Genomic DNA, 25,112 nt, shown 5'->3' with positions numbered 1-25,112 from the left:
TGATTCGGTCGAGCTTGTTTGCGCGGTGATCCAGTTTCCAAGTTAATGAGAACGCCAACTTGCGTGCAATAATAAGAAAAGAAGGAAGGCGGTGGAAACGAGGGCGCCCGCGTACGGCAAAGACCGTAGATGAAAGTCAAACAGTTACCGTGGGCGTTTTAAACGCGGACAAAGAACCTTCAACACCGAATCGATCTCATTGCAGTTCTTATACTGTTGCGTTATTCAAATAAACGTCGAAAATTTCTACTGCACGCAAAACAGGCAAACTTCGATTGCTTACCAAAACACAATCTTACAAATATTGATGAAATTCATTTTTTTATGTCAATTCTTTCGGAATGATGATTGATAAAACGTGACGTCAGCGTACCTCTTTAACTTTGTTGCGGCGTTCTCTGGCTACGGGATCCTTGTCCTCGCCACCGACGATCATCGGGAAGGCTTCCGCGGGCGCCGGTGGCACGGTTTCAATGACCTCTTGATCGTGACCTCGTAGTTTATCGGCGTTCAACGAAGAAGCACTGCTCAAAGCAATCACTCGCGATTCACTATTGGCGACTTCCGGTTTTTCCAGAGTCTTTTGTTGCTGATACTCTTCGTTGATCTTGGCCTATAACGAAGGTGCACTTTCGTCTCATTTTCTCTCGTATTTCTCTCGTTTTTTTCCTCTTTCTCCGGATACTCCGTTTCGGGCGGAAATTTAAAAAATTCGACGGTTTAAAAAGTGAGAAATAAAAGCTCATTCGCATCGCTATCGCGGATAAAAGAAGCGGAGAAAAAAAAATGTTCACGGGAATGAGAAATTAAAAGCCATTATACAAGATCAATCGGACGGCAGCAGGTCCTTGTCAACGGAGACCGAAACATATTCTGCCCCCGGAAAATAGTAAATCGCGTTCAAAAATCACGCTCTTTCATTTCCTCTTATCGTTAAAGCTAATCGTGTCTTGCAGATGAAAAAAAGGCACACGCAAAAGCGAATGGTAGTGCTGTGGAGCACATTGAATCTTACTTATTTTCCTGTAGAGCCGTTCCTATAAGCAGCCCTTTCTTCTTCCGGAAATTAAAAATAAGAAAAGAAAGAGCTCATACAGGCGTGTAAATTGCGCTTAATTACCGCTCGTTATAGCAAAACTCAAGGGAATATTGAATAGGGAAGCTCGTTCCAAAAGGGCGGAGTCGATTCGATCACATTTCGTTATCCTCACAAAAAATCAAATTATTCAAGTGCAAACAATGTTTTCAAAGACTGCAATGAAAAATATTTTCAATACCACAAAAATATTTATAAACTTGTACTAATTGTAATTCGGAATTATCGTCGCGTTTCCATTATAAATTATTATTCGAAATGAGGCTGAAAATTTTCCGTGTCTCCACTAAAACGTCGTTGTTCGTTTTCAATTTAGTATTTAAAAATATATTCAAACTAATGATGGAAAAAAATCATTGAACAAATAAAGAAGAACGATCAATCAACGAAAGAAGTCAGTCAAAAGAGAATTTTCCAACTTATATTTGTTCAGTAGTTAAAAATACTTGACATTTTCACAGTTCGATTTTTTAGGTAACAAAAAAAATGGTCAATTCCCGATGCCTATGTGTGTAAAATATAAATTTTGTCCTCTGAACGTTGCTACCGAACGATGCAACAACATAATTGATATTACGACAAGGCGGTACTTATTCCTCCGTAACGATCGCTTTATCGAACGCGATGTTGCTTTTGGCTCGTAACATTCGGCCCTCAATCTCGAATTAAAATTGACGATCTGAAGTTTTTAGTTACCGACCATCGGTATAGAGAATATGCGCGTTTGAAAGCCTGTAACGTGTTCATTGAAATTGCAATGTTACCGGAGACGCCTTAAGGTAACTCCTGTACTGCATGCTAGTCAAATGAGTGCTAAATTTTCAAAACGCTTATAGACCGAGTTCAACGTACCGATTAAATGTATCGTTAGTGGATTTGTTTTCGAGCATATCTTATTAAGATGTAAAAATATTAAAAATGCTAGTTTTGCAAAAGCATCAACTGATAAATGCAAATTTCCACGCTGACACATTTTCACTGGTATTTTTCAAAGAATTGTCTGCGTTTTTTCATCGATTTTATTGCAGCAAGTATCGTTTTGTTCGTCAACCGGTCCTCTATGAATCCACCGTGTAGTTATTTTTTTAAACTTGATCGTTTCACTGTTCCAGCTAATTGTTCATTGAGTGAAAAAACTTGTTCATTCATAATTTCTGAAGGAATGAGTTTAAAGGAAAATCTACGTGGTGAATTCGTAGAGGATCAGTTGAGGAACAAAACGAGACTTGGTGCAATAATATCGGTTAAAAATACAGATGATTATTTGAAAAATAGCTGTGAAAATGTGTCATCACGGAAATTTGCATCTATCAGTTGATAGTTTTGCAAAACTATCATTTTAAATATTTTTTCACGTTAATAAAATATGCTTGAATACATATCTGCTAACGATAAGTTTAATCGGTACGTTGAACTTGGTCTAAAAGCGTTTTGAAAATTTAGCACTCATTTGACTAGCATGCAGTACAGGAGTTACCTTAAAACCCACGAATTACAACGTCCGAGCCATAAAATCCGTCGAAATATGAAAAAAAAATGTCTACCGGAAGTCCAAACAATGCACAAATGTAAATATTCGTGTAGAGGTAATTGAAGGTCCCAGAGACAAAGAGATTGAGTTGTACAAAGAGAAAGCAAGTTGAATGAAATAATTATATTTGTACACGAGCGTATCATCGTTAATTGCTCCGCCAGACAAAGAATCTCTTCATAGTTGCACACATTCGTTTGTACGAATTAACGAGCCAACACGATTCGTGCGGTCGATTCACGATGCCTGCCTACCCTACCACAATTATTCGCGATGTTCTATACTATTGAGCTGGCACGAGCATCGATGAGGAAAGAGCAGTTGAAAACTTAACGGCATTCACGGTCTGATCTACATACAGGAGTAACGAGAATACGTAGATATAGTTATGTTTGCATAAACAAGTCAGCGTCGTTATCAAGGACATCGACTATCGTCGAACCCAACAAAAGAAAACAAAAGTATAGCGCGCCTGCACAGGCTCTTCCGCCAAAGACAATTATCGTCGTAAACTTGAGTCGAACTTTCTATAATTATTTTCAAACTGATCTCGTCCAGTGGAATTTTTGTCTAATCTTTAAGCTTACTCGCTTAAAACACGTGTTTCGATAGCCATTAATGGCGAAAAAATCAGCGAGACTGAGACTGTGGGAAAATAAAATTTAGTGAGAAATTTCATACTTCAAAAAATGTGGATCGCTTTGAATTCAACTAAGTTCGTGTTTGAAAAATCGTCGAATACACGTTCGACGTTTTTTTTTCGCAGTGAAAAAAGCGATTTTGCGAAACGAAATGTTGAAAATTCTCTAATTTCATTTATCCGATGCATCATTCAATAATTACTTCATTTTTCAATGAATGATCCGATTAAACGGAATTACTAGTCGTTGTAAAAGAGAAAGGCCAGGGAGGTAGATAAAGTGACCTCGAAAATCTGCAACCGTGAAGTCGAACAGAACGCGATTCGAGTGTTGATGTGAAATTTTACTTTACAAATATTGAGCGAGCAAATACTGAGATGGTTTATCAAAGAGAATGGAAAATCAAAAATTGCAATGATCTTGAAACACGACTCGTCAACACTTGAGTAAACGTCGAGAACGCAACTCGAGGACGCATACGCATACACGTGCACGTATATATGTATATTGTAGGGAATGATCACAGTTGCGTGTGAGCGGACAGCGCAGAAACAGCTGATTCGACGTCTCGATCGGGCGCAGTGTAGCATTCGTATTGTTGTGGTTTTGCTTTGCCCGCGATGAAGTAAATGTAAATGCACTCGGCAGATAAATATTAACGATCTTATGGACTTGATCAAACATTCGATGAAGAATCAATCACAAGACACGTATTAATGATGAAAGGAAACGAAAGCAGACGAAAAAAATAAGAGAAATAAGATCCGAGAGAACGAGACGAAGAATGAATTTGTTCGGGTAGCTTTTTGTTATCCTTATTTTCTTCTATCCGAACTGAAATTCTGACCTGGAGTTTTTTCTTCTCAGCCAAAAGGCGCACGTTCACATTGTCATAATCGTCCTGAGAACCAGGACCATGACCCAATTGATTCTGATTTCCTGGCCCCCTTTTATGAGGGTCCATAGGACCCAGTATCGTATGTGGCGGGGCCGGTATCAATAATTCTGGCCCGGCCTTTTGAATACGCTGGTAGACCCTATAAACACTGTTGATCGCAGCGCCACCGGCATTGCCACTTCGAAAATCGGGCAAAAAGAAGAACGTACCGAAGCACACAACACCAAACGTCAAAAACACAAGAAGTATGAGATACTTCTCGCGAGGTCGAAATGCACGTCGCGAGAACAACGGTACCGGTACACCGTTCACAAAACGTTGATACGTCGGCAATAAGCTTGTATTCGTCATTTTCACTTCCTAATTTCACTTTCGCCTCTCGTCTTTTGTTATTTATCACCTTTTTTAAAGTTACTGTTCAACACGAGACGTACGAAAAAAAAAAATCGCGACGATTATTACGAGCCGTGAGTGACACACAGACCCCCGTTGTTGTTGGCGTTTTCTCAGCCGTCACACGCCATTATGATGGCTCGCAACGCCACCTGGGTTCCTTTTTTACCACGTTCCCGAATCACTGCTCACCCTCGTGCCGCCATCTAACCACGCGTGTGCGAACATGAACTATGGGGTTTTTCCAACCGACGCCGAAATGTTGGGATTTGTTGAAAGTAGAGATTCTTCATTTTATCAGAAATCTTACTTATCTGCGGTTGTATACGAGTTACACAAAAATCTACCATAATTTTTATGGTTCCCCGTTAAATCAAACAACGCACTTTTCACAAATATGCGAACAAGAAATATCTGCACAAACACTTCGAAAAATTTCATTAGATACGATCGAATCTTTCCCATTGGATTTATAATTGTGGGGACCCTCCATAAATACCTGTGATTTTATTTCGACAGTTCAGATTTTTGAGGCTCATCAAAATTAACGTCGTTCAGCGTTCTAAAAATTTTGCGCTAGAATACATTTTTCGAATAACCTGCATTTGCTTTTCTATTTTTTTTTTCTATATTTATTGCATTTATCTACGTTTATCTCTGAATAATGAAATGATGATGAGTTTATAAGAATGGAAAAAAATTCAAAGTTTTCGATCATTTTAATGATAACAATGATTCCTATCGCTTCGAGCACTATTCCTCGATCGACATGGTTATCCTATCAATTTACTTTTAGTGCATCGAAGAAAATAAGATACGCGGTAACGCATCGAGCCAAGTGTTTAGTGTCGCGAGACAAATATGAAAATTCTAGCAAAAAGCAAAAAAAAAGCGATTAGAGAGAGACCGAGTTATCCCGTGTATCGAAAGTTGTTTAACGCCAATTTTATGAAACTTGCAACTCGGACGATTTTGAGACCCTAGAATGGCTCGTTAGTTCCATGCCATCACTTCTATAGACAGTGATTTTTACACGATTTAGTACAATATATCCGATTATTGAATTCAATATATCTGTAGATCACAAAACAACCAAAAATTCACCACAATTTTACATCAGGAACAAAGTTCGTGTTCAGGAGCAACATTGTTATCACGTTTCACTGTCTCACCGTACGCCAGCCCCATCCTGCGTCCGCAAACGATCTAAATCCTGCCCAGCTGATCGCCGTGTGCAAAAGGCAACCTCCAACCGCTGACATTCACGATTCAACATTACATGGCGATTGCCGCGGGAAAACTGCATGCATGTGGTATGATGACAGTAAATGGTAAACGTACCCAACATACCGGGGTAGGCGATGCCGGTCAGCTGGCTAGCAGCGCCACCGGGTAAAGAGGGAACGACAAGAGAAGGCGGTCCAGTAAGGAACAATAAGGGTCAGCGATACCACGACGTTGTGTTGACGACCACAGTGACGCAGTCCGTGCTGTTGATTGTATTTTTATTAACGTTCCAGTACATCGTGAATTCAATAGAATATTCAAAAAATATGCATACACAATATAATACCGTGTGATTACGTTATAAATGAAACCGGCGAAAAAAACGTAAGTTGAAAATTTGTACGTTAGGGCACGTGAATAAAACTTTGGTTATATGTTGTATTCGCAACGGGGTATTGCTACTAGACAAAAAAAAAATAGGCAGCCTCCGGTTTGCGGCGAATGATGTTAATTTATGGCGATTTATAACAAAATTGTGAGAATCTTCGACGAATATCCATGAGAAATCAAGTCATCATGAATGAGAATTTCCTTTTTAGCTGTCGAACTCGCACTCGGTTCTTTCAATCGAGTCAATAAAAGTGATGACGGTGGATGATCCATGTTGAATCATCGATACAGGGAATAAAGTACAAGAAACTGTAGTAGATTGAGAAAAGGCGAAATCGCGACGTAGTCGAAAATTAGTAACCGAATTCAATAATAGGTGGCATTGCCTGTGTGTTTTCCTTAGAAATTTCATCATTATTACGGGAGAATCCATAATCGCGTATTCGTGTTCGTAAAAAAAAAATAATTTCTTCAACTATTTTTTCCGGTGCGATAAATAAATAACGGGGTGACGATGAAATAATATAAAATCAATTATTTCGAAAAATATTATGGTTAGGCCGCGAGAAAATTATAGTTTTTCCCCCACAGAATTGCCTTCCATCGATATACAGATTTACATTTTTTTACGTAATTTTCAGACGGAGATTTCTCTGGACGTAACGCCAACCAGTTTCCAGTTATACCGGCGCGAGAATCGCCTGTTTTTTTATTCCCAAAAAATCGTCTTCGGATTCATTTCCAATGTTGCCGTCGTCCTCGCAACTCCACTCGGATCCGCTGGGAAGTCCAAAGCCGCCCAGGAAACCGGGAGGTGCGGCCATCGGTGAACTCGGTCTGTCAAGGTCTCCGTGTGATGTCGAAGGTCTTCCAGTTTCCGGAACGTTGGACGTCGTTCCAAACATGGCGCGAACTGTATTAGAAGACATAGAGAACGAAGCGAACAGTTATTTTCAACGAATTTACAATAATCCGCCTCAGCCGACGCTCTCAATCGACGAAATTTTGGATGTGATGATAAAACTTCGAGAATCGAAAGCCGAGCGCGAAAACAAGATTTTCAATTGCATGCTGCGAAATCTGTTCGGAGAGTACCAATATTTTCCACGGTATCCGAAAAAAGCATTGCACATCACAGCACAATTGTTCGGCGGCATAATCGAGCGCAACGTCATCAGCGCTCAGGCACTTGGATGCGCACTGCAAATAGTCCTGGATGCTCTGAAAAAACCCAAAAACAGCAAAGTCCATTATTTCGGTATAACGGCCCTCGATTGTTTCAAAACTCGCTTGCAAGAGTGGCAATCTTACTGCAAACAAATCAAGGCTATTCGAAATTTTAACGAATTACCACCTCATCTCATAAAATGTGTACAGTTTAGTTTGCAGGCTCAAAACCCATCGACCTGGCCTCGAGCTGTTCTACTGCAGAGTTCCACAACGATCCTCGCGACATCCTCAAATACGATCGCATCGGCTACTGTAACGACGAGCACGCGTCGGTCAAAATTGACCTCGACATCGACATCGACCTCGGCGCGGCGGTCAATCGCTAATGCTACCAACGTTGACATGCCCCTCGTTGCAGCTGGTAAACATAAGAATATCGTGGCTCCGCCGGAAGCTCTACAGGACAAGATTGTTTCCATATTTAACAACCTGATTCAATCGAATCTCCGAGAAAAGTGTGACGACATACGGAAGATCGTGTCGAAGGAATTTTGGCCGTGGATGGCGCGATATCTCGTGGTGAATCGCGCCAGTTCAGAGCGCAATTTCCACGCGCTTTACTCTAATTTTCTCGACTGTCTCCGACAACCATATTTCAATAAAATAGTTACCCGAGAGACACTTCACAACATTAAAGTATTGCTACGAAGAAAGAAAAGCCTTAAAAATTTTTCCGATCGCTCGTTGCTCAGAAACCTAGGACATTGGCTAGGAATGTTGACGCTTCGTAGGAACAAACCAATTTTGTACATTGACATCGATCTGAAGAGTCTTATTCTGGAAGCATATCACAAGGAGCAACAAGAGTTACTTTACGTGGGGCCGTTTGTCGCCAGAATTCTTGAGTCTTGCGCCAAGAGTCGAGTCTTTCGCCCACCAAATCCTTGGACAATGGCAATAATGAGGGTTCTTGCTGAGCTTCATCAAGAGCCTGATCTCAAGCTCTATCTCAAATTTGAAATCGAGGCTTTGTGCAAACAATTGAACATCGATATTGCCAACCTCAAACCCGTTGTTTACCTGAAGAATCCCCAAAAGTTGTGCGCACTCGAGTATCAACTGTTGCCCCTCCCGAAGAATTTAGAGGACGCGCACCGTCCTTCGCAGCAGCAACGGCAACGGGTACCAACACCAGTCGAAGAACTGATCGAATCAATACCGGGTTCAAACGTGTTGCAAGCAATACCAGCAGCTGATGCAACACCACCATTTTCGTCGACCTCGCAGTCGGAGCCGCGATTCGATTACGCGGACGTATCGATGAACGTGATTGCAGCGGTATCGCAACACATTAAAATCAACATTAATCTTACCTTATTCCAGCTGGAGCCGAATCTCAAACTGTTGATACGACCAACGGTGGAGCGAGCCATTCATGAATCGCTGCCTTCGCTGGTCAGTCGTTCGATTGCGGTAGCGCTTGCGGCGAGCGAACAAATAGTTCGGAAGGACTTTGCCCTCGATCCGGATGAAGTGAGGATAACTACAGCAGCGCGTCTCATGGTTAGGAGCTTGACCGCAGCAATGATGATGACAACTTGTCGGAGTCAGATTCTCGCATCGATGAGTTCGCATCTCAAGGAAGTATTCCTCAGGACCGTGACAGGTCTGAACTTTCTCCAAGAGGAGCTCGCTGAGCAGGCAGCAAACGTAGTTTCAGCCGAAAATGTCGACCTCGCTTGCGCCTTTTTGCAGAAAACCGCGATCGAAATAGCTATGCAGGAAATAGATAAACGACTCTCGAACGAGATTCACTTGAGGAAGACGGCGCGACAAGAGGTCAGAAGTTATTACGATCCTGTTGCGAAATTTCAGGCTGACCGAATGCCCGATAAAATAAGGCTCAATGCGAGTGGCGTGACGCCTCGACAAATGGCAGTTTATGAAGAATTCGCTCAGAACATTCCAGGATTTTTGCCACTATCCGAGCGCAACGAGCCTAGTATACCGAAACCGTTGAATGAAACAAGCGTAACCGTTCTCACCGGTTATCCCGTGGCTGTTCCCTTACCAAGTATCCTACACGTTACTTCACCCGGTTGCGCCATAAACGACGACAAGGTTGGGACAATGTTGGAAAAACTTGCCGGTGAAATCGAAGCCCTTCTCAGTTCACTAAGATTCGCTGTTTCATCTCCTCAATACGCCGCGCTCTACAGTCTTTTCGAATCGGTCATACTGATGAGAAGGTCTCAGGACACCGGTGCCGCGTTGATACTTCTTAAAAAAGCAGTCGAAGGCCTCCTGGAGAATTCCACCATTTCCGGCAGCGTGGTCGACTCAAGCATAATCGTAAATTACCGCGAAGTGCATCTAAAAGTACTCAAATGTCTTCAACATCCAAGCGTCTACGGTATGCAATGGACCAACAGACACGTAAACCATTGTCTGATCGAATGCTGCCACAAATTCCATTACAACTTCGAAGCCATCGATTTGATCGTCGAAGCTGATCTCTTGGATCTCGTGCAATTTGATCTTACGCTCGCTCAAGCTATGGAATTCGGCGATCGCATGGTCATTCTTTTCGCCACACAACTCTTACAGTCGCATCTCATCGATAGACGAGAAACCACGCACCTCACAGAATCTGATTTCATCTACACTATCAATGTACTGACCAGAATCGTTCACCAGAGAGCCGCACCGGAAGGGTCAGTTCGTTTTTTCGACATTTCTTGTCCATGAAAAGAATATTTACACGAAAAGTTATTCGAGCCGTTTTTTCACAAAAATCGCGCTCCTTGAAAATTATTCTCATCATTTATTTGATCTTTCAATCTCTTTTGTTCAAGTGACCTTAATAAATAGTAGACCAGAAAGAATATAATGAAAATCGCATGAAAAGGTTTAACGTTTCTTTTAATTCGCAAAATTTTCGTTTTTTTCTGCTTTCAGAATTTCCATTGCGAAACTGAGTAGTCTCATTGGGTCACTTCAGGCTTATCGCGACCCTGATACGCTCATTTCCAGAGTGCCTTCTGGACCAACGACTCATAGCAATCCTGGATCGTTTCAATTTGAAGTAAGAGCTCGAAATCATAATCTCCACTGATTTCTAATCAAGTTTAAAAACTTAATAAATTTGGGTTCTTACTCTTCCATGGTAGGTTCAAAATGTCCACAATCTACCGGATCTAATGAAGAAGTCAAATTTTCTCCTCCACGAGTGGGTGAAGATCTACTACTTTCCAGCGCACTCGCACTATGCAACCGAGGTCTTTGGAATCTTCGTGCAGCGGATGAATATTCACGGTTTATTGAAGACGAAAGATTCAATAACTCTGTTCTTCAAGATTGGTACGCAAATGTGCGTGGATCATTGTTACGCGGCGTTAGCAGAGACGAGCGCAACCCCGTCGACTTTACGCGCTAATAGTTTCCGTATCGTGGATGCTTTCGTGCACTTAGTCGCATTGCTCATTAAGCATTTGGACGACACATTGAATCCCCATACAAAAATCGATCTGCTTAACAACGTATTGGGAATAGTAGCAGGCGCATTGACACAAGATCACGAGTTTCGAGGCACGGAGTTTCACCAATTACCTTATCAGAGGATCTTGATAATGTTGCTATTGGAATTGTGTTCTCCAGAGCCGATTCTCAGAGCGTTTAGTTTTGAAATACTGACAGCATTTTGTCGCACGTTTCACATCTTAAGACCGGCGAAAGTCGCAGGTTTCTGTTACGCCTGGCTCGAGCTCGTCTCCCATCGGGCATTCATCAGTTGCATATTCGCGATGGAACCGCATGAAAAATGCTGGGGAATGTACGCTCGACTGCTCATTGATTTGTTCGAATTTTTGAGGCCTCATTTACGCAACGCCAACCTCTCAAGACCCGTAAACCTTTTCTACAAAGGCACGCTTCGCGTGTTGCTCGTGCTGCTCCACGACTTTCCAGAATTCCTGTGCGACTATTATTACGATTTTTGCGACGTTATACCACAGGATTGTATACAATTGAGGAATTTGATACTAAGCGCTCATCCTCGGGCTGTCAGACTTCCCGATCCCTCTACACTGAATCTCAAGGTCGACATGCTGCAAGAGATCACTTACGTGCCTCGTGTTCTCACTAATTTTGCTGCTGTGATAAAACCCAACTTGAAAAATCAGCTTGATCTTTATCTAGAGACTCGAACGCCCGTTACTTTCCTTTCGGATCTCACGACCAATCTTCACGTTCGTCAAGAAAATGGAACGCACATTAATATTCCCTTAATAAATGCGATTGTCCTCTACGTCGGTTCCCATGCTATTGCTCTCATGAGAAACCAAGGACACGCCTTCGACGTGTCAACTATCGCTTCTTCTTCTCACATGGACGTATTTCAAAAACTTGCTGTCGATCTCGACCCTGCGAGCCGCTATTCCTTCTTCAATGCAATCGCCAATCAGCTGCGCTATCCGAGCACTCATACCTACTATTTTTGTTGTATTCTTCTCTGCCTCTTCGCTGAGGCCAAGACTGAGGAAATACAAGAGCACATAACGATAGTGCTGCTTGAACGTCTCATCGTCAATCAACCCCATCCTTGGGGATTGCTCATTACCTTCATCGAACTTGTCAAAAATCCAAAATACGCATTCTGGAGTCTTGAGTTCGTCCGCAGTGCTTCTGAAATCGAAAAGTACGTATTTTTAAAATTACATTCCCTTTTTTTATCATAAAAATGGCAATCTTGGTCTTAATATGACAATTTACTGGAACTTTGACTAACTTGTTGAACTTTCTGTTCAAACAGGTTCATCGAGACTATTACGCATTTATACATGATTCAACAGCAAGTAGAGCCGCCTTCGAAGCCGCAGGAACCCGAGTTGTGAGACGTTGCGTTCGGTTTTTCTGTCAAAGTTCAATTTTGTTAAATGGAGAGTGGCCCCGGAGTGATATATATCGACCTACGAATAGCCTATTTGTTGATTTCGTATTTGAATCGAAGTATAAAACAGACGTAAGTTAGGTGTACGCGATGTGTAAAAAGTGGCGAGACACTCGAAAGGAATAACGTAAACTTTATTGAATTTCATGGTAACGCACGATTTTTAAGCACAACACTATTTGCAACTTTTGTTTTTTTATAAATTCGTTATAAAAATTCTATTAAAAATAATGTATTTATAAACGTGTACATACTTGAACCGATTCGGGCTTTTAACCATTTTGCATGAATATTTTTCAACCTATAAAAATTAGAGCATTTTTCTCACACTTCGGACGAGGAAAATAATTAAAGCAAACAACAAGCAAAAGTTATTTTATATAAAAGTTTATTATCGACACATCCAGAGGGAAGTATGGGTGATGAAATTGTAGTATTTTTAAAACAAAATACTGGATCACTAAAAATAATTGTACATAATTTGTACACTGATGTAGCACATGAATGATACACAAAATAATACAATAGTCAGTTGTAACATGAAAGTCTATCAACGCATAATAAAAATCCACGTGTGCTCAGAGATCATTTTTCTTAAACTCAAAAATTCTTTAAGTACTAAAATTAAAAATTATTTTTATCTTCGCACTAACTTTCAATGAATATTTTTACAGTATAAAATATTTGTATGTCATTGAACAAACGAAAAGGGTCCCAAGTAACATTGCTAGTATCACAATTCATACGTCAGCGTTTATTCTACATCAAAATAAACGTAAAACACTATAAAAAGTCTAACTTGTATGAGAATTAAGATAATACAATGTACATTTGATCGCGCTAGTTTCAAATCGAAATTCAATCTCATTTTCGCATAAATTTACAACAAAGTGACACTATCTCGAGCATGAACGATTTATGACATTCGGAACAATGTCAAAGACAAATTTTTTGTCACACAATGAATATCGTGCATAACAATTTACGATTGCAACAATAATACTATTACATACGTTTTTTAACGTACTTTATAAGTTGATCTTCATACAATTTGTTGATTTTTCTATTTGATAATACTTATATAAACTATGATTTTATAACTTAACGACGAAGATATATCCAACGTATGACTATAATTTAATTGAATACTATACGATCAAGAGCTTCATGCCAAGATGTCATAACGAAATATTTAATTTGATTAATTTGTATTTGAAAAAAAAATCATGACAACAAACCCTTTGAAACGTTAGTCGAAGATGCTTTCGATCGTTTTGAAAAGCACAAATACTTAAGAGGATTAAATAGTTTGCGTTTCTTTTCAGTTCTTTGTCTTGAATGTTTTCAGATCCTGCAAAGCATTTTCGGCAATACGAGATCGTGGTCACAATTTTTTTGATTCCATTGTCAAATGAAAGCGTGAAGCTCTCAACAAGTTTTGTACATAGCGCTGTGAACAATAATATTCACGTAGAAAACCAGTCGACTCTTCGACCTTTGTCCGTACATCACGTTCTCGTAACGAACAGGTCGAATGGCACTTGGTCGCATTGGCGTGAAATCTGGCTAAAGCCAGGAAAGTATAAGGACTAAAACAATAAGCAACAAGCTTGAGTCTAATTTTTCGGAGGGAAGCGAGACATGTAACACTCGCAATTAGTGCAGTAAATTGCCGGCTCCATCACTTCGACGTTTCTGCAGAGATGGCAAGGAGCAGTTCGTGGCATGGTTGTTCCGGGTGCAGATTTTTGCACGAAAACTGGTGCTTGATTTAGAGAAGGAGTCACGCATTTCGAGGAGGTCTGGAAAGATGTTGGTTTCGTTTGTTTGGCCACGTTTTGATGCTGATACTGTGGGTACTTCATGTTCGATTGTATCTGACAATTTTGCAGTGGATTTGGATAAGTCTGATTCGGTGCGAGAACGTTCTGCTGATCAACTTTCTGCACAGATCTTTGAAAATTATCAATCCTTTGGGACTGTTGTTGATAAGATTGGGGGAGTTGTTGGGACGTTTGTTGCTGTTGAGTCGGTTGAAGCTTCTGTTGATGGTGTTGCATGTGTTGTTGTTGATATGAAGCAGTAGGATTGGGCGGAGGCTGATACTGAGGCAACGTTTGGTTGGACCTGGTAATTGGTTGTTGATGTTGTTGCTGCGTCTGTTGATGTTGGTGCTGTAGTTGCTGTGACTGGTGGTGGCCATTTTGTTGTGGGTAAGCTGGATAGGAACTTTGAGGATACTGGTTTTGGGTGAGATATTGCTGATAGGGATTCGGCGATTGATTCGAGGGATAATTGAATTGCTGGGAATGCTGAACCGTTATCGGACTAGCGCTGTGATTGGTCAGTCTCTGATTCGAACCGTTTTGTTGTTGGTTCTGTTGTTGAGATGTAATTTGCTTGTTCATCTGGTTGTGCTGTTGCTCAACATGGTAATAATTACCATAGCCACTTTTTGGAAAATTATTCATTTGTTTTGCCTGCTGGCCGACAGTCTGAGGATGTTGTTGATTGTGAATCGGTTGGGTCGGATAAGGACTGGCCGGCTTTTGAGTTTGCGACATCGGAGGAATAGTTTGATTGCGCGGATGAGACGTCTGAGTTTGTGGATAGCCGGTCGGAGGTTGATGATAAGGAGCATAACCGTTTTGAGTGTACCTGAGCTGTTGCTGGTGAAGTTGTGGCGAGAAAGAAACCGGCGATTTTGACTGTTGATTCGTTGGTGAAATCGAGTAGCTCTCTTTGCTTCCATTTCTGTTCTCGCAACCAGCGTAAGGGACGTACATTTTCTTCGGGTCCTGCAGCATGACCGGGTTTTCAGTGGAATTTTGTCGAACGAAATTTACCCGTGAATTCTCCGTTGCTAAGGGAATAGCTTGGGAACCAATCGGATTGACGCTTCGCAACTGATCTTGGAAGGGAGTCGCCGGAATGCTGTCAGCTTCGGATTTCAATGGCAGAGTGTGCTGTTGGAATTTCGTCGCGGTACCGCTCTCACGGTTGTTCTCGGCTTCCTGAAGGCTCCTTATCTCACGGAGCACTTGAACAGTTTCAGGTTTGTTCATAGCCGAGCGCAAAACTCGTTCTAAAATGGGATTCGGTATGTACGAATCGTCCTCATCGTCTTCAGCTGTCGCAACAAGAACAACTTGATCGCAAAACGAAACGCTCTTTTTCTTTCCGATTCGTCGCTTCGTCTTCTTCGGAGCAATGTCTTCCTCGTTCGGTAGTATTGTTGTGTTTTGAATAGTGTTTTGCATGGCCACCTCGCTTATGTCGTCCTCTGGATAATCGACCGGGAGACCGTTTTCGTGAGGCAAAGTTAACGACATTGACAAAATCGCTGCGTTCAATCCACTGTTCTGTGATGCAGGACAAGACGGTTGGGCGCTAACGACGACGGGATTATGTGCTGCGAAGCCGTTTTTATTAGGGTTTGATTCGAGAGTCGGATTGATCCCCGTTTGCGAATCCAATTTGGGACGATTGTCGGTCCCTATGGTCATTTGTCTGACGGCTACGTCTTCCGACTGATCCTGCGAACATTCTTGTGTATCGACAGTCGCGGGTGATGAAGTGCCACGATGTCCCGGCAGATTTTTCGAAACCGTTTTATTTTCAGCTTCTGCCTTCGGAGATGGTTGCATCTTAATCTGTTCGAACCGTGCAGCCATGTCTTTGACGGATGAAATGACGCTTCTGGCGCAGTCGGGAACGTCACGGCTGGCCGATTGTTCCATGACTTGTCCGAGACTGTTCATCATGAGGTCACTCGTTCTCCTCGCGACTGTTGCCCCGGTAGGAATCGTCGGTGACGATCTCAGCTTAGGCACATCCTGACCGTCCAGCGGTCCCTGCTTTTTCATTCGCCTCTCCGCTTGTTTAGCCTGCAACTCTCTCAGCCAGGTTTCGCTTGATTTTTTGTCCTCCTCATCGATCTCCTGACACTGAACCGGTCGTTTCTCGCTCGTGCCGTCGTTATTGAGGATTTGTTCGCGTTTGAGCTGCAGTTGGGCAAGAAGACTACCAATCTGTTGAGCTTCGAGTTGCTGCTGTTGGCGTTGCTGTTGATCCGTTTGCTGCTGTCTGTAACTCGAATTCTGCTGATTCAGGAGCTGCTGATACTGTTGCGGAATGTATTGAGGAGCGTCGGTGGCGACTTCGGGTGGAGGCGGAGGGAAATCTTCACTCGGTTGTCGTGAGTGGGTGACAGAAGGAACCGAGGGATACGGTGGTGGTGGAAACTCTTCGCTGGGTTGCCTCGAGTGCGAGACATTGGCGTTCTCTGGGTAAGGTGGCAGGGAATCTTGCTGCGGGAGCTGTTGCTGTTGCTGCTGTTGTCCTTTTCCGGGACTCTGTTCACTATGGACGTCGGCACGTGTCACCACAAAAGTTGGCTCGTAGAGAATCCCATTTGCGTACTGTACAACGTCGTCCTGGATACGTGGCTTTTGCCCGTAGCTCTGTTGACTCGAGCTCATAGACGAGGACTGACAGATGCTTTGGTCAACGCTGTAAGATGGCAAAAATGGTAGTGACTGCGGCTCCGACGAGTAATCGGAGTAGTTACCACTTCGTCCGATGGAGGTTACGTTACTCGCAAAGTTACCGGTTCCCGTGTGGCTCCAGTAAGAGCTCGTTTGTTCCGGGGACATCGCACCGACGCGTGGACCTTCGGAGTTCATCCCGAAAATGGATTTGTCCGATTGTGATTCGCTGTTGCACACTTCGGCCGTGGGTAACTTAGACTTGCTAAGCTGGGAAGTGGTGCGTAGCGGTGGCGGTGGTGGAACTTTGGCAACGTGCAACGCTTTACCGGCGCTGCCGTGAAAACTTTTTCTCATCAGACGACTGCGTTCGAGATTCGGGTTCGCAGGGTTAACGCTGGTCGGGTTGCCAGCGAATTCGAGATGTCCTTCGGACAAATAACCGCTGAGAGATTGACTCGCTTCGTTACCTTTCAAACCGACATTCGAATCGTCGACGGATTGCTTCGGCAAATTGTTATTATTCGTACCCGTTTGGTCAGGAGCCTGATTACCATCTTGACCTTCTCGCAGATCGGGCATACTCCGATTCTTTCTTTTTATCAAGCCACCCATCAGCAATTTTCTTCGAATTTTATGCTGTTTCTTGCCCTGCTGCTTTTGATCTCCAGAAACCCCAGTTGCTGCGCTGTTCTGAGCGTTTTTGTTTGCAATTGTCGCATCCATCGTCGTATCTTTGTTGTTCATTTTATCAGGCTTCCCTGTCTTCGGTGACAGAGAAGTTCTGGACGGAGCTATGGAAAAATCCTTCGCTACGTTCTTGTTACGCTCCTCGCTTCTCGCTCTCTTCTTATCCTTTTTATCATCGTCGCATCGCTTCGTTCGACCAAACAATCCAGTCCTCTGGGTTGGCCGATCGTACAGCATGTACTCCTCGTCCTCTATGACGTTTGCTGCCGCCGCTTTGTTTCTCAGTGTCTTTTTCTTCGGCAAAGTAGCGTAAATTTCGATACTCTTGGTAACTGGTTTACTTTCGATCGTAACCGGTTGATTGACCAAAAGTTCACGACTGTTTTGCCGAGAATGGTTGCCTTTGTCTCGAGATCCTTGCCTCGAGTGTTGACCCGATTTGCTGTTCTCGCGCGAATGTCTCCCTTCCGGGGGACTCTCTTCTTTGTCGCGATTCGCGATAGCTTGTTCCTGTAATATTCTCTTGTGCAAACCTCGCGCTCTCATCACGCACGTATTGTGCTTCATTCGGGCTGTCGTGATCGTGTGAGGATTATTGTAAGGTGCATCCATCGCGGCCCTGGCTTTACTGGTCGAAGCATTGCAAAGAGCAACCGCCGTTCCCAAGTCACCAGCTACTTCGGCAGCTCGAGATTTGTCCATGAGGTCGTCACACTCTTTGCAGAGGCGCTCGCAGTCGTCACCCGGTGATGGCTGATATACCTCGGGGATTTGAGCAAGCTAAAGAAACATTCGAGAAAAATAATCATTGAGCGAGTGAAATTCGAGAAATTTTGACATGTTTATCGATCAATAGGATCGTGGATTGTCTACTTTTTGAACTCATTTTTACTTCTCCAGCCGAACGTTACGTACCTGTAAATTGTGCTTGAGGCCTTGCTGCAATTGCAAGCTGTCGGTGGACGATAAAGAGTACGAGTCATATCCAGCATCGTAATGGCCGCTGCTGCTGCTCGAAAGTTCACCGGACTTGCTCGTGGGGCTTTTGGGGACGCCTGAATTTCGTTGCATTTTGTTGACGATGTAGAGATACGGATTATCCATAGTAGTCGAAGAGCTCGACGACGCGCTGTTACGATCGCCCGACCAATTACCGGAATCACGACGACGCGGAACGTTGAGATGGTCCGGTATGCTTATGCCGTCCTGGGGTGTGGAACCCGCGCTCAAACTGCGAGTGAGTTGCATCTGCTGCTTCTTCTGTTGTTGCATTACGTTCTCAACCGTTCGTCTGTTGATGTACTTGGAGTCGATTTCTCCATCGACGACATCGCGCGTTGGGCCGTTCGTCTGATTGCCAAAAATATTGTTTTGAATATCAGCGAGGTTTTGGTAATCGCTGTATATCCTTCTCTGTGTGTAAATGTGAGTTGGGCTGTCAGGATTCGGCGTTATTGCGCGTCTGGCTGTGCTGTTCATCGGCGGTTTTTCCGGACTCGGCGTCACCGATCTTCGGGCATTGCTCTTCGGTGGTGTCTTCAATCCATTGCCATTAGGAAAAGGCGTCACCGTTTTTGGCGCGTTTTCCGTATTGACAGGAGTCCCACCGGGTGTCGCGTAGAGTAACAACAGCGGCTGGTATCGACCCCTTCGACACTTATCTACTACTTGCTCCCAACGAGGTCCTATTTCTTTTACAGTCGCATCGTCGAAGTATATCCAAACCTGAATAACGAAAAATTAGGTTTGAAACGTATTTATATGGATATTTTATTCCTAAAGTTTTCGTAATCACAGTTTTTTTTGTTATTGAAGAGACAAATTGACGTGAAAATCATCGGATCGATCTTAAAACCATATTCTTACCTTCAATTTAGTGTGGAAGAAAAATGTCGAATAGTGCTTTCCATAATAAGTGACGACACCGACAAGATTGTGAACAGTCGAAGCGCCCCATCGCGAATCAACGACACTGTGAAAAACATCGCTCAACCGGAGAGAAGTTCCAACGGTGGCAAAAACGTCCATGATATGTTCCAACGAGGGTCTTTCGCTGTCCCAAACGACACCAACCGAAACGATTTCTGGTCGGTTCATCAGGGTCCTGCATATCTGTATTTTTGCTCCACAAGCGCTCTGAAAATTCAAGAGAAAAACCCACGTTTTTGAGCGGATACTTTCGTCTGCGTACATCAAGAAAAAACTAAAATTTCATTGTCGCGTGTCACAAATGAAAATCCAAGTATTTCTGCCAACTATAATTATACTTTTAATCGCATAACCAACTCGCGTTCTTTACCGGAGAAAGTGAGATTTTCGCACGTTATTCTTTTCGCACTGGCTGAGAAAGGTAAAATCTTCATAACGAGACAAAAAGATTGCACTTTCAGTGTACCTTCGGAGAATCGTCACGCAACACAAGAGACAGCAATGCTGCGAACGACGCATCGCTTCTCCAATCGTCTGATTCAAAGTCTGACTGTTAAAATATTTATTTTTATTATTTTCGTTTCAATTATACTCACTGGGCAATCACGAATGTCTCCCATTCCACCGGCTCGACGCAGCAGCTGTCCGAATAGATCCGGACTCGTTCTCGATGCTGGTGGACTTTGTCGAGCTTGTGAAGTCAGCGCTGATGCCGAAACGTAATGAACCATCTGAAACATCAGCGTTACAATTTAACGAGTTTCAACTAAAATTACAGCTTTTTGTAGCTTATCTATATCCCTGTTGGAGTTTCCCTTTGAATACGCTGAACAATTGCCAGAAATTGAATAAAACTGAACAAATTGCTAAGACGATTCGCCTGTGCGCCGGCAGAACGTTTTACGAAAAATCTTACAACGAAATCATCGAATAAAATCCATTTTCTAGGGAATTAAAAATACTACTTCGTTTGCTCTTGCGCAGTCCGAGTAAGTTTCACCCTGAGGAATCTGCTCTTCTTAATCGCTTTCAACGATCCGGCAAATCCCGATTAACGCTAATCCTTTTATAGGAGGGCGTCTTGGACCTCTTAGCCAAAGTGATTATCGGGCACGCGGCTTCCGGCTCAAGTTCCACCAATCTTTTACCACCGCGTGGTGATCAACTTCGTTTATCGGTGTATATATACGTTTATAAATCTATCTGCATGACCATTTATTGGGATTTGAGACGCGGGCTCACGTCAGGTTTCCCACGACTGTCCAGAGCGCCCCCAAAATTCATCCACGACAAATTGCAGTCCCAAGACTTTTGCTCACGGGTACTCCCACGAGCGCGGTGAAATTTCCCGAGGCAGACGTTTTCTTTCGTTCTTTTTTTTGTGCGTTCGCATGAAAAGGTCGGTCAACAAGAGCACAGAGCCCAGAGCAATGGACGAACTCTGGCTTTCCAGGTAGGTCGAAGCGAAGTTCGAAAAAGCGCGCTCCCTTTCTCTCTCTCTCTCTTCGTATACCTGCGTCTGTACGAATCGTGGGAAAAAATAGTCTTCGCTGACTCTCTCAAGGTGAAACTCTCTCAGGTGCATTAGACATTGATCTGTCGAGAGTTCTCGCACAGCTTGGAAAAGGAGCTTCACAAAATCGAAAGGACAAACTTCTTTCGTAAACTTGCCAATTTTGTTTCATTTCCAACAAAGCAATTGTTCGATTTAGACCAACACTCCTCATGCTTTTGGTAAACGAACAAATAAAATAGAAAGTTTGTACGCTAAAAAATTCTTTGTGCTCGTCGATACGATTTTTCTCTGGTTCGCCAATGTCCGAATGATTGGATGAGAAATCGACGCTTTTGGCGTCACTGATCCTCGATTAGGTTTCCGCGATTCGAATCTTCGAAACTCGATACAAACTTGTCGTACTTTTCTCCAATAACAGAAATGAATTTCATAGCTTTTTTTAAGAACGAACCTGCGTGAATGGCAATGGCTCCGATGTGGCACCGCATGCTCCGCAGACACTCTGCTCGACAAGGGTCATGGCGAACTTTTGATGAGGAACACAGTGCCTCGCGCTGCACATATCCTCGGCTTCGCCGCTCGCTATGTGCAGATGGATTCTCAACAATATGTTTTCCTGAAGCATTAAAAACAAAATAAAATATAACAAATGGAATTTTTTCTACTTTGTGTACGAAGTAAAACTCGGAATATTTGTTATCAATGGAAACAAAATAGTTGAGTTTTTCTTTACATCGTTCCGCGAAACATGTTTCGAGAGCTGCTATTTTTGAAAATGAGTTATAGCTCGGAAAACCTAATAAAAAACGGCTCAGGAGCGTGGATCGATGTTTTAGAGTCGAAAAAATAAAGCTGCTGACCCGGAAATGGACACTATCGACATTTCGTATTGGCAGCAATGATTTTTTCCCATACGATACTCTTTCTTTTAGTTTTCGCGTTTGGTGAAGCGGCTTGAATGAAAAATATTGGAGCCAACTTATAATTAGTGGCCTTCGAGTTGTCAGGATAAATTGTCGAATTTTTACGTTGCTTACGGCACAAGATCAGCCTGGAAGAATTTAATCCTACAGCAGTAAAACTATCACGATTCTGAATACATTTTATATAAAAACCTGTCCTTGCGCTCTTATCCCACGCACGTCGCCATGGAAACTCTGTGTACATTTACTGAGAATTTTCCATGTGTGTCCCAATAAGTTTACACGTGTACGAACATAGTTGTGCGCGAACATAGCGCTAACGTGATCGTAATATAAACGAGAAAGTATCTTTACGAGCTGGCGTTTCATCGTGCTACTGCAATATCGCCGTACGTAAAGTAGCATTACACCCATAAGAGTTTGAATATAATGATCACCGAACGTTGATTTAGAAAAATCTTCACAAACATTCGACTTTTCACCACCGACAATTGTAATGTCCAGTATATGAGTATATTAAACGAACGCATCAACTCCGTTTAAAAAATAGTTGATTCTGATTTTTTGTCTTTTATAAAAACGCTTGAAATATTTATACAACTCGAAATGTAGGAGTGAGCTTACAAAATTGTTTTTTATCGACTTTTTTCACGATTCTGAGGAGCAATGTATTTGGGTATTTTCTGCTGGACGATAAGTGAAAGCTTTACAAGTAAAAATCAATGAGATTTGAAAGATGTGTTCGATTTTTCAAATTCGGCAATGACGATAACTGGAAAGGATAAAAAAATACTCACGAAACATTCGGCTGCATCGTCCATAAAACCGAGTTGAAATCTTTGCTGATCGAGGAAGCTCTCGGCGAGTGCTCGACGAAGAGCGTCCGGAGGTAGAGCGCTCTCCTGCGAAAACTGCAGCTGCGAAAACAGGTCCTGGAACACACAATGGGCAATACCCAATAATGAATACAAGGGAGCTCATTGAATGGAGACGTATGGAATCGGGGGAGTTTAAAATTTGAGAAAGGGCTCTCCGAAAAAATGAATAGAAAAAACGAAACCGCCGCTCGCACCGGCAAGCGCTGTTCGCTCAAAGAAAACGTGTTTCCTCTAATAAAACAGAGATTTTTACATCGATAATCCGCGCTAATCGTGGCTCGATCGTGTCGTTGAAAAAAATTTACGATCATTCAGAATTTTTTTCCGTTTGAACGCTCACCACGCTCTCTGGCCCGTTTCGCGACTCGGTAAATCTCAGCCACGTTTCAAAACGTAAAAAATTTTTAACTTCTCTTTCCTCGATAGTAATCCGACACTAGATTGTAAAATAGAAATAATTGACGAGAATCGCACGCATAATCGAGGAGCTTCAGAAACAAGAGTCAACAACTATTTCTTGTGAAATAAAAAATGTGCAACAATCCTGAATCGCCATCGACCACAAGACGATAAAAATAATCGTTTTTTTTTTTTTTTCTCAATCACTGCGATACGAAGCGTCTACTGACGAGAGAATCCGACAATCCAACGTTCATGATTATGTTGACGCGAGGCTAAATCGAGTAGTTATTTGAAGGAGAAATATTGCATGAATAAACTAACATAGGAAAACAAGATCTCGAGGTCACAACGATTCGATCTTTAAATTATCGCTGAAGGAAAGTTAGTTCGCCTTGAAAGCTAGTGCAGGTTTATTCCACAAGATATTGTTTCGCTTTTTCCTCCCTGTCTCTCCCTCCCTCTCTTTCTCCTTTCTATACCATCCCGTTTTTATTCCTCTAGGCCCATAAAAATAAAGACCCCTAACGGAGAGCTCACGGAAACAGGAAAAATATCATTTCTTCTTCATCTCGCTTTTCTACTTCTTTCCAATGTATTTTCTATCGACATGACCTGTTGTAGCCTCGAGCACGTGCCTTACTCGATTCCTTTTGGGTTAACTCGTAACCGGGGGACTTGAAAAATTGCAGCAATCGTGTACAATGCGCATCGACGTATATAGGCCTGTGCATTCACCGCGTAGGCATTTTTTATCCTCATTTTTGGGCCTAACAATCGTTGCGGGGAACCGGATCGGAGAGGAGTAAACGTGCCAAACGCGAAAAGGAAGTTTCGTTATCCAAAATGTGTTGAATAACATCCCACGTACCGGAAGAACCAACCCCGTTAACGGAAGAACCACACGAAAGCACTGTTTACAATAACGTGGAAAAAACACTTTTGACCCATTCAATAGTTTTTCAACTTTCATCCTTCGAATTGGTGTACAAAAAATAACTGCTCCGACCCAACCTCAAAAACCAGCGGCCGGCGAACCGCCTCATCACCTTTTCTGAATCGCCCTGTAAGCACACGATTCAATCTATCCTCGCGTACGTACAAAACGTGAGTTTGTATTTGCCCACGAAGTCTGGCTCAGCGAGTTTCGTAAGAGCGAGCACGGGTTTTGGTAGCTCCCGCCGCGAATAACGGTCACGTGAACGGCCTCACAGAGATACTACATGTTTTATATATACGCTCACACGTATGCATACTATAAAAATATCGTATAGTATACGTTCATAGAAAGTAGGTGGAAACACCGCTTCGGGGTACTACGAAATTGTCAGGGAAGAACCGAGGTGCCGTACGCCAAGACTTCTGAGATATTTTTCGTCATTGATACGTCGATGGAATAGTGAAGCTCGTGTGAGATCGTCACAAATGAATACAACAATGATGAATCTCGAGAGGGCAGCTCATCGCTTCATCTCGTGTTTCGCAGTGCTTTTTCTACTGTGCGGGATCGGAATAGTAAGTTCTCCGATTGCAGTTCTGCTGAATGATTTTCTTGAATGAAAACGATTCCTCGATGACGATCTCTGTGGAGACCGCTTCTACGCACGAGCACTTTTAATGAGGGCACCACTCTCTCGTATCGCTCGGAGTACTTCTAACATTTGATCGACGCCGTAGGCAAGGAATACGCGACGTTTATATCGGCTCGGGCGGAGTAAGTAATGTACGCGGAAAACGAAAGAAATACGGGGACGAGGAAAAAGTAACCGAAGCAGCTGTACTAATGCGGACCGGTTTATCGCGCTGAGGTACTTCGTTTACTGAAAGTTAACAAACGTCCGGACTCGACGAGGCATCGATTCAACGACCCTCGGGCGAATCATTGATTTCATCAATTTTTTCTTCTACACTTTTTTGTTTTTTTTTTCCCCCGGTCCAGCGAATCACTCGTACGTTTCAAATTTCTACCAAGAATTTCGGAAATTTTGGTTTTTGT

General features: G+C 42.7%; 3 protein-coding genes across 7 annotated transcripts in view; 1 reads left to right on the top strand and 2 right to left on the bottom strand.

The window, feature by feature from the left end:
- Nucleotides 1-4,690, bottom strand: part of LOC122409854 (mannosyl-oligosaccharide 1,2-alpha-mannosidase IA-like) — a 336,122-nt gene extending 331,432 nt beyond the window's left edge. Inside the window, exons 1-2 of one of the 2 annotated variants that reach the window (XM_043417727.1) lie at nucleotides 4,116-4,690; nucleotides 374-613 (exon numbers count right to left, since the gene is read on the bottom strand). In XM_043417727.1, coding sequence (XP_043273662.1) covers nucleotides 374-613; nucleotides 4,116-4,517 — 642 coding nt within the window. In that variant the 5' untranslated portion in view covers nucleotides 4,518-4,690. The remainder of the gene's footprint in view (nucleotides 1-373; nucleotides 614-4,115) is intronic. The other variant, XM_043417726.1, reaches the window with a different exon arrangement.
- Nucleotides 4,691-5,999: 1,309 nt separating this feature from the next.
- On the top strand, nucleotides 6,000-12,533 carry LOC122408919 (CCR4-NOT transcription complex subunit 1-like). 2 transcript variants are annotated; one of them, XM_043416037.1, is made up of 5 exons: nucleotides 6,000-6,170; nucleotides 6,818-10,060; nucleotides 10,305-10,431; nucleotides 10,517-12,042; nucleotides 12,157-12,533. In XM_043416037.1, the coding sequence occupies exons 2-5, from the start codon at nucleotides 6,921-6,923 to the stop codon at nucleotides 12,236-12,238; spliced, it is 4,875 nt and encodes a 1,624-aa protein (XP_043271972.1). In that variant the 5' UTR covers nucleotides 6,000-6,170; nucleotides 6,818-6,920; the 3' UTR covers nucleotides 12,239-12,533. The 2 variants fall into 2 exon arrangements, with proteins under 2 accessions (XP_043271972.1, XP_043271973.1); XM_043416038.1 differs by lacking the exon at nucleotides 6,000-6,170 and adding an exon at nucleotides 6,606-6,623.
- Nucleotides 12,534-12,665: 132 nt separating this feature from the next.
- ec (echinus) overlaps nucleotides 12,666-25,112 on the bottom strand; it is a 95,943-nt gene continuing 83,496 nt past the window's right edge. For all 3 annotated transcript variants that reach the window (XM_043416034.1, XM_043416036.1, XM_043416035.1), the window contains 6 exons: nucleotides 22,637-22,771; nucleotides 21,368-21,532; nucleotides 19,997-20,131; nucleotides 19,338-19,607; nucleotides 18,387-19,196; nucleotides 12,666-18,251 (listed from right to left, as the gene is read on the bottom strand). In XM_043416034.1, the coding sequence (XP_043271969.1) occupies nucleotides 13,911-18,251; nucleotides 18,387-19,196; nucleotides 19,338-19,607; nucleotides 19,997-20,131; nucleotides 21,368-21,532; nucleotides 22,637-22,771 (5,856 nt within the window). In that variant the 3' untranslated portion in view covers nucleotides 12,666-13,910. The remainder of the gene's footprint in view (nucleotides 18,252-18,386; nucleotides 19,197-19,337; nucleotides 19,608-19,996; nucleotides 20,132-21,367; nucleotides 21,533-22,636; nucleotides 22,772-25,112) is intronic.

Source organism: Venturia canescens, chromosome 4 (assembly GCF_019457755.1).
Source record: "Venturia canescens isolate UGA chromosome 4, ASM1945775v1, whole genome shotgun sequence".
Lineage (NCBI taxonomy): Eukaryota > Metazoa > Arthropoda > Insecta > Hymenoptera > Ichneumonidae > Venturia > Venturia canescens.
Note: the sequence above shows the minus strand (reverse complement) of the source record. Positions and strands in the feature narration are given on the sequence as shown.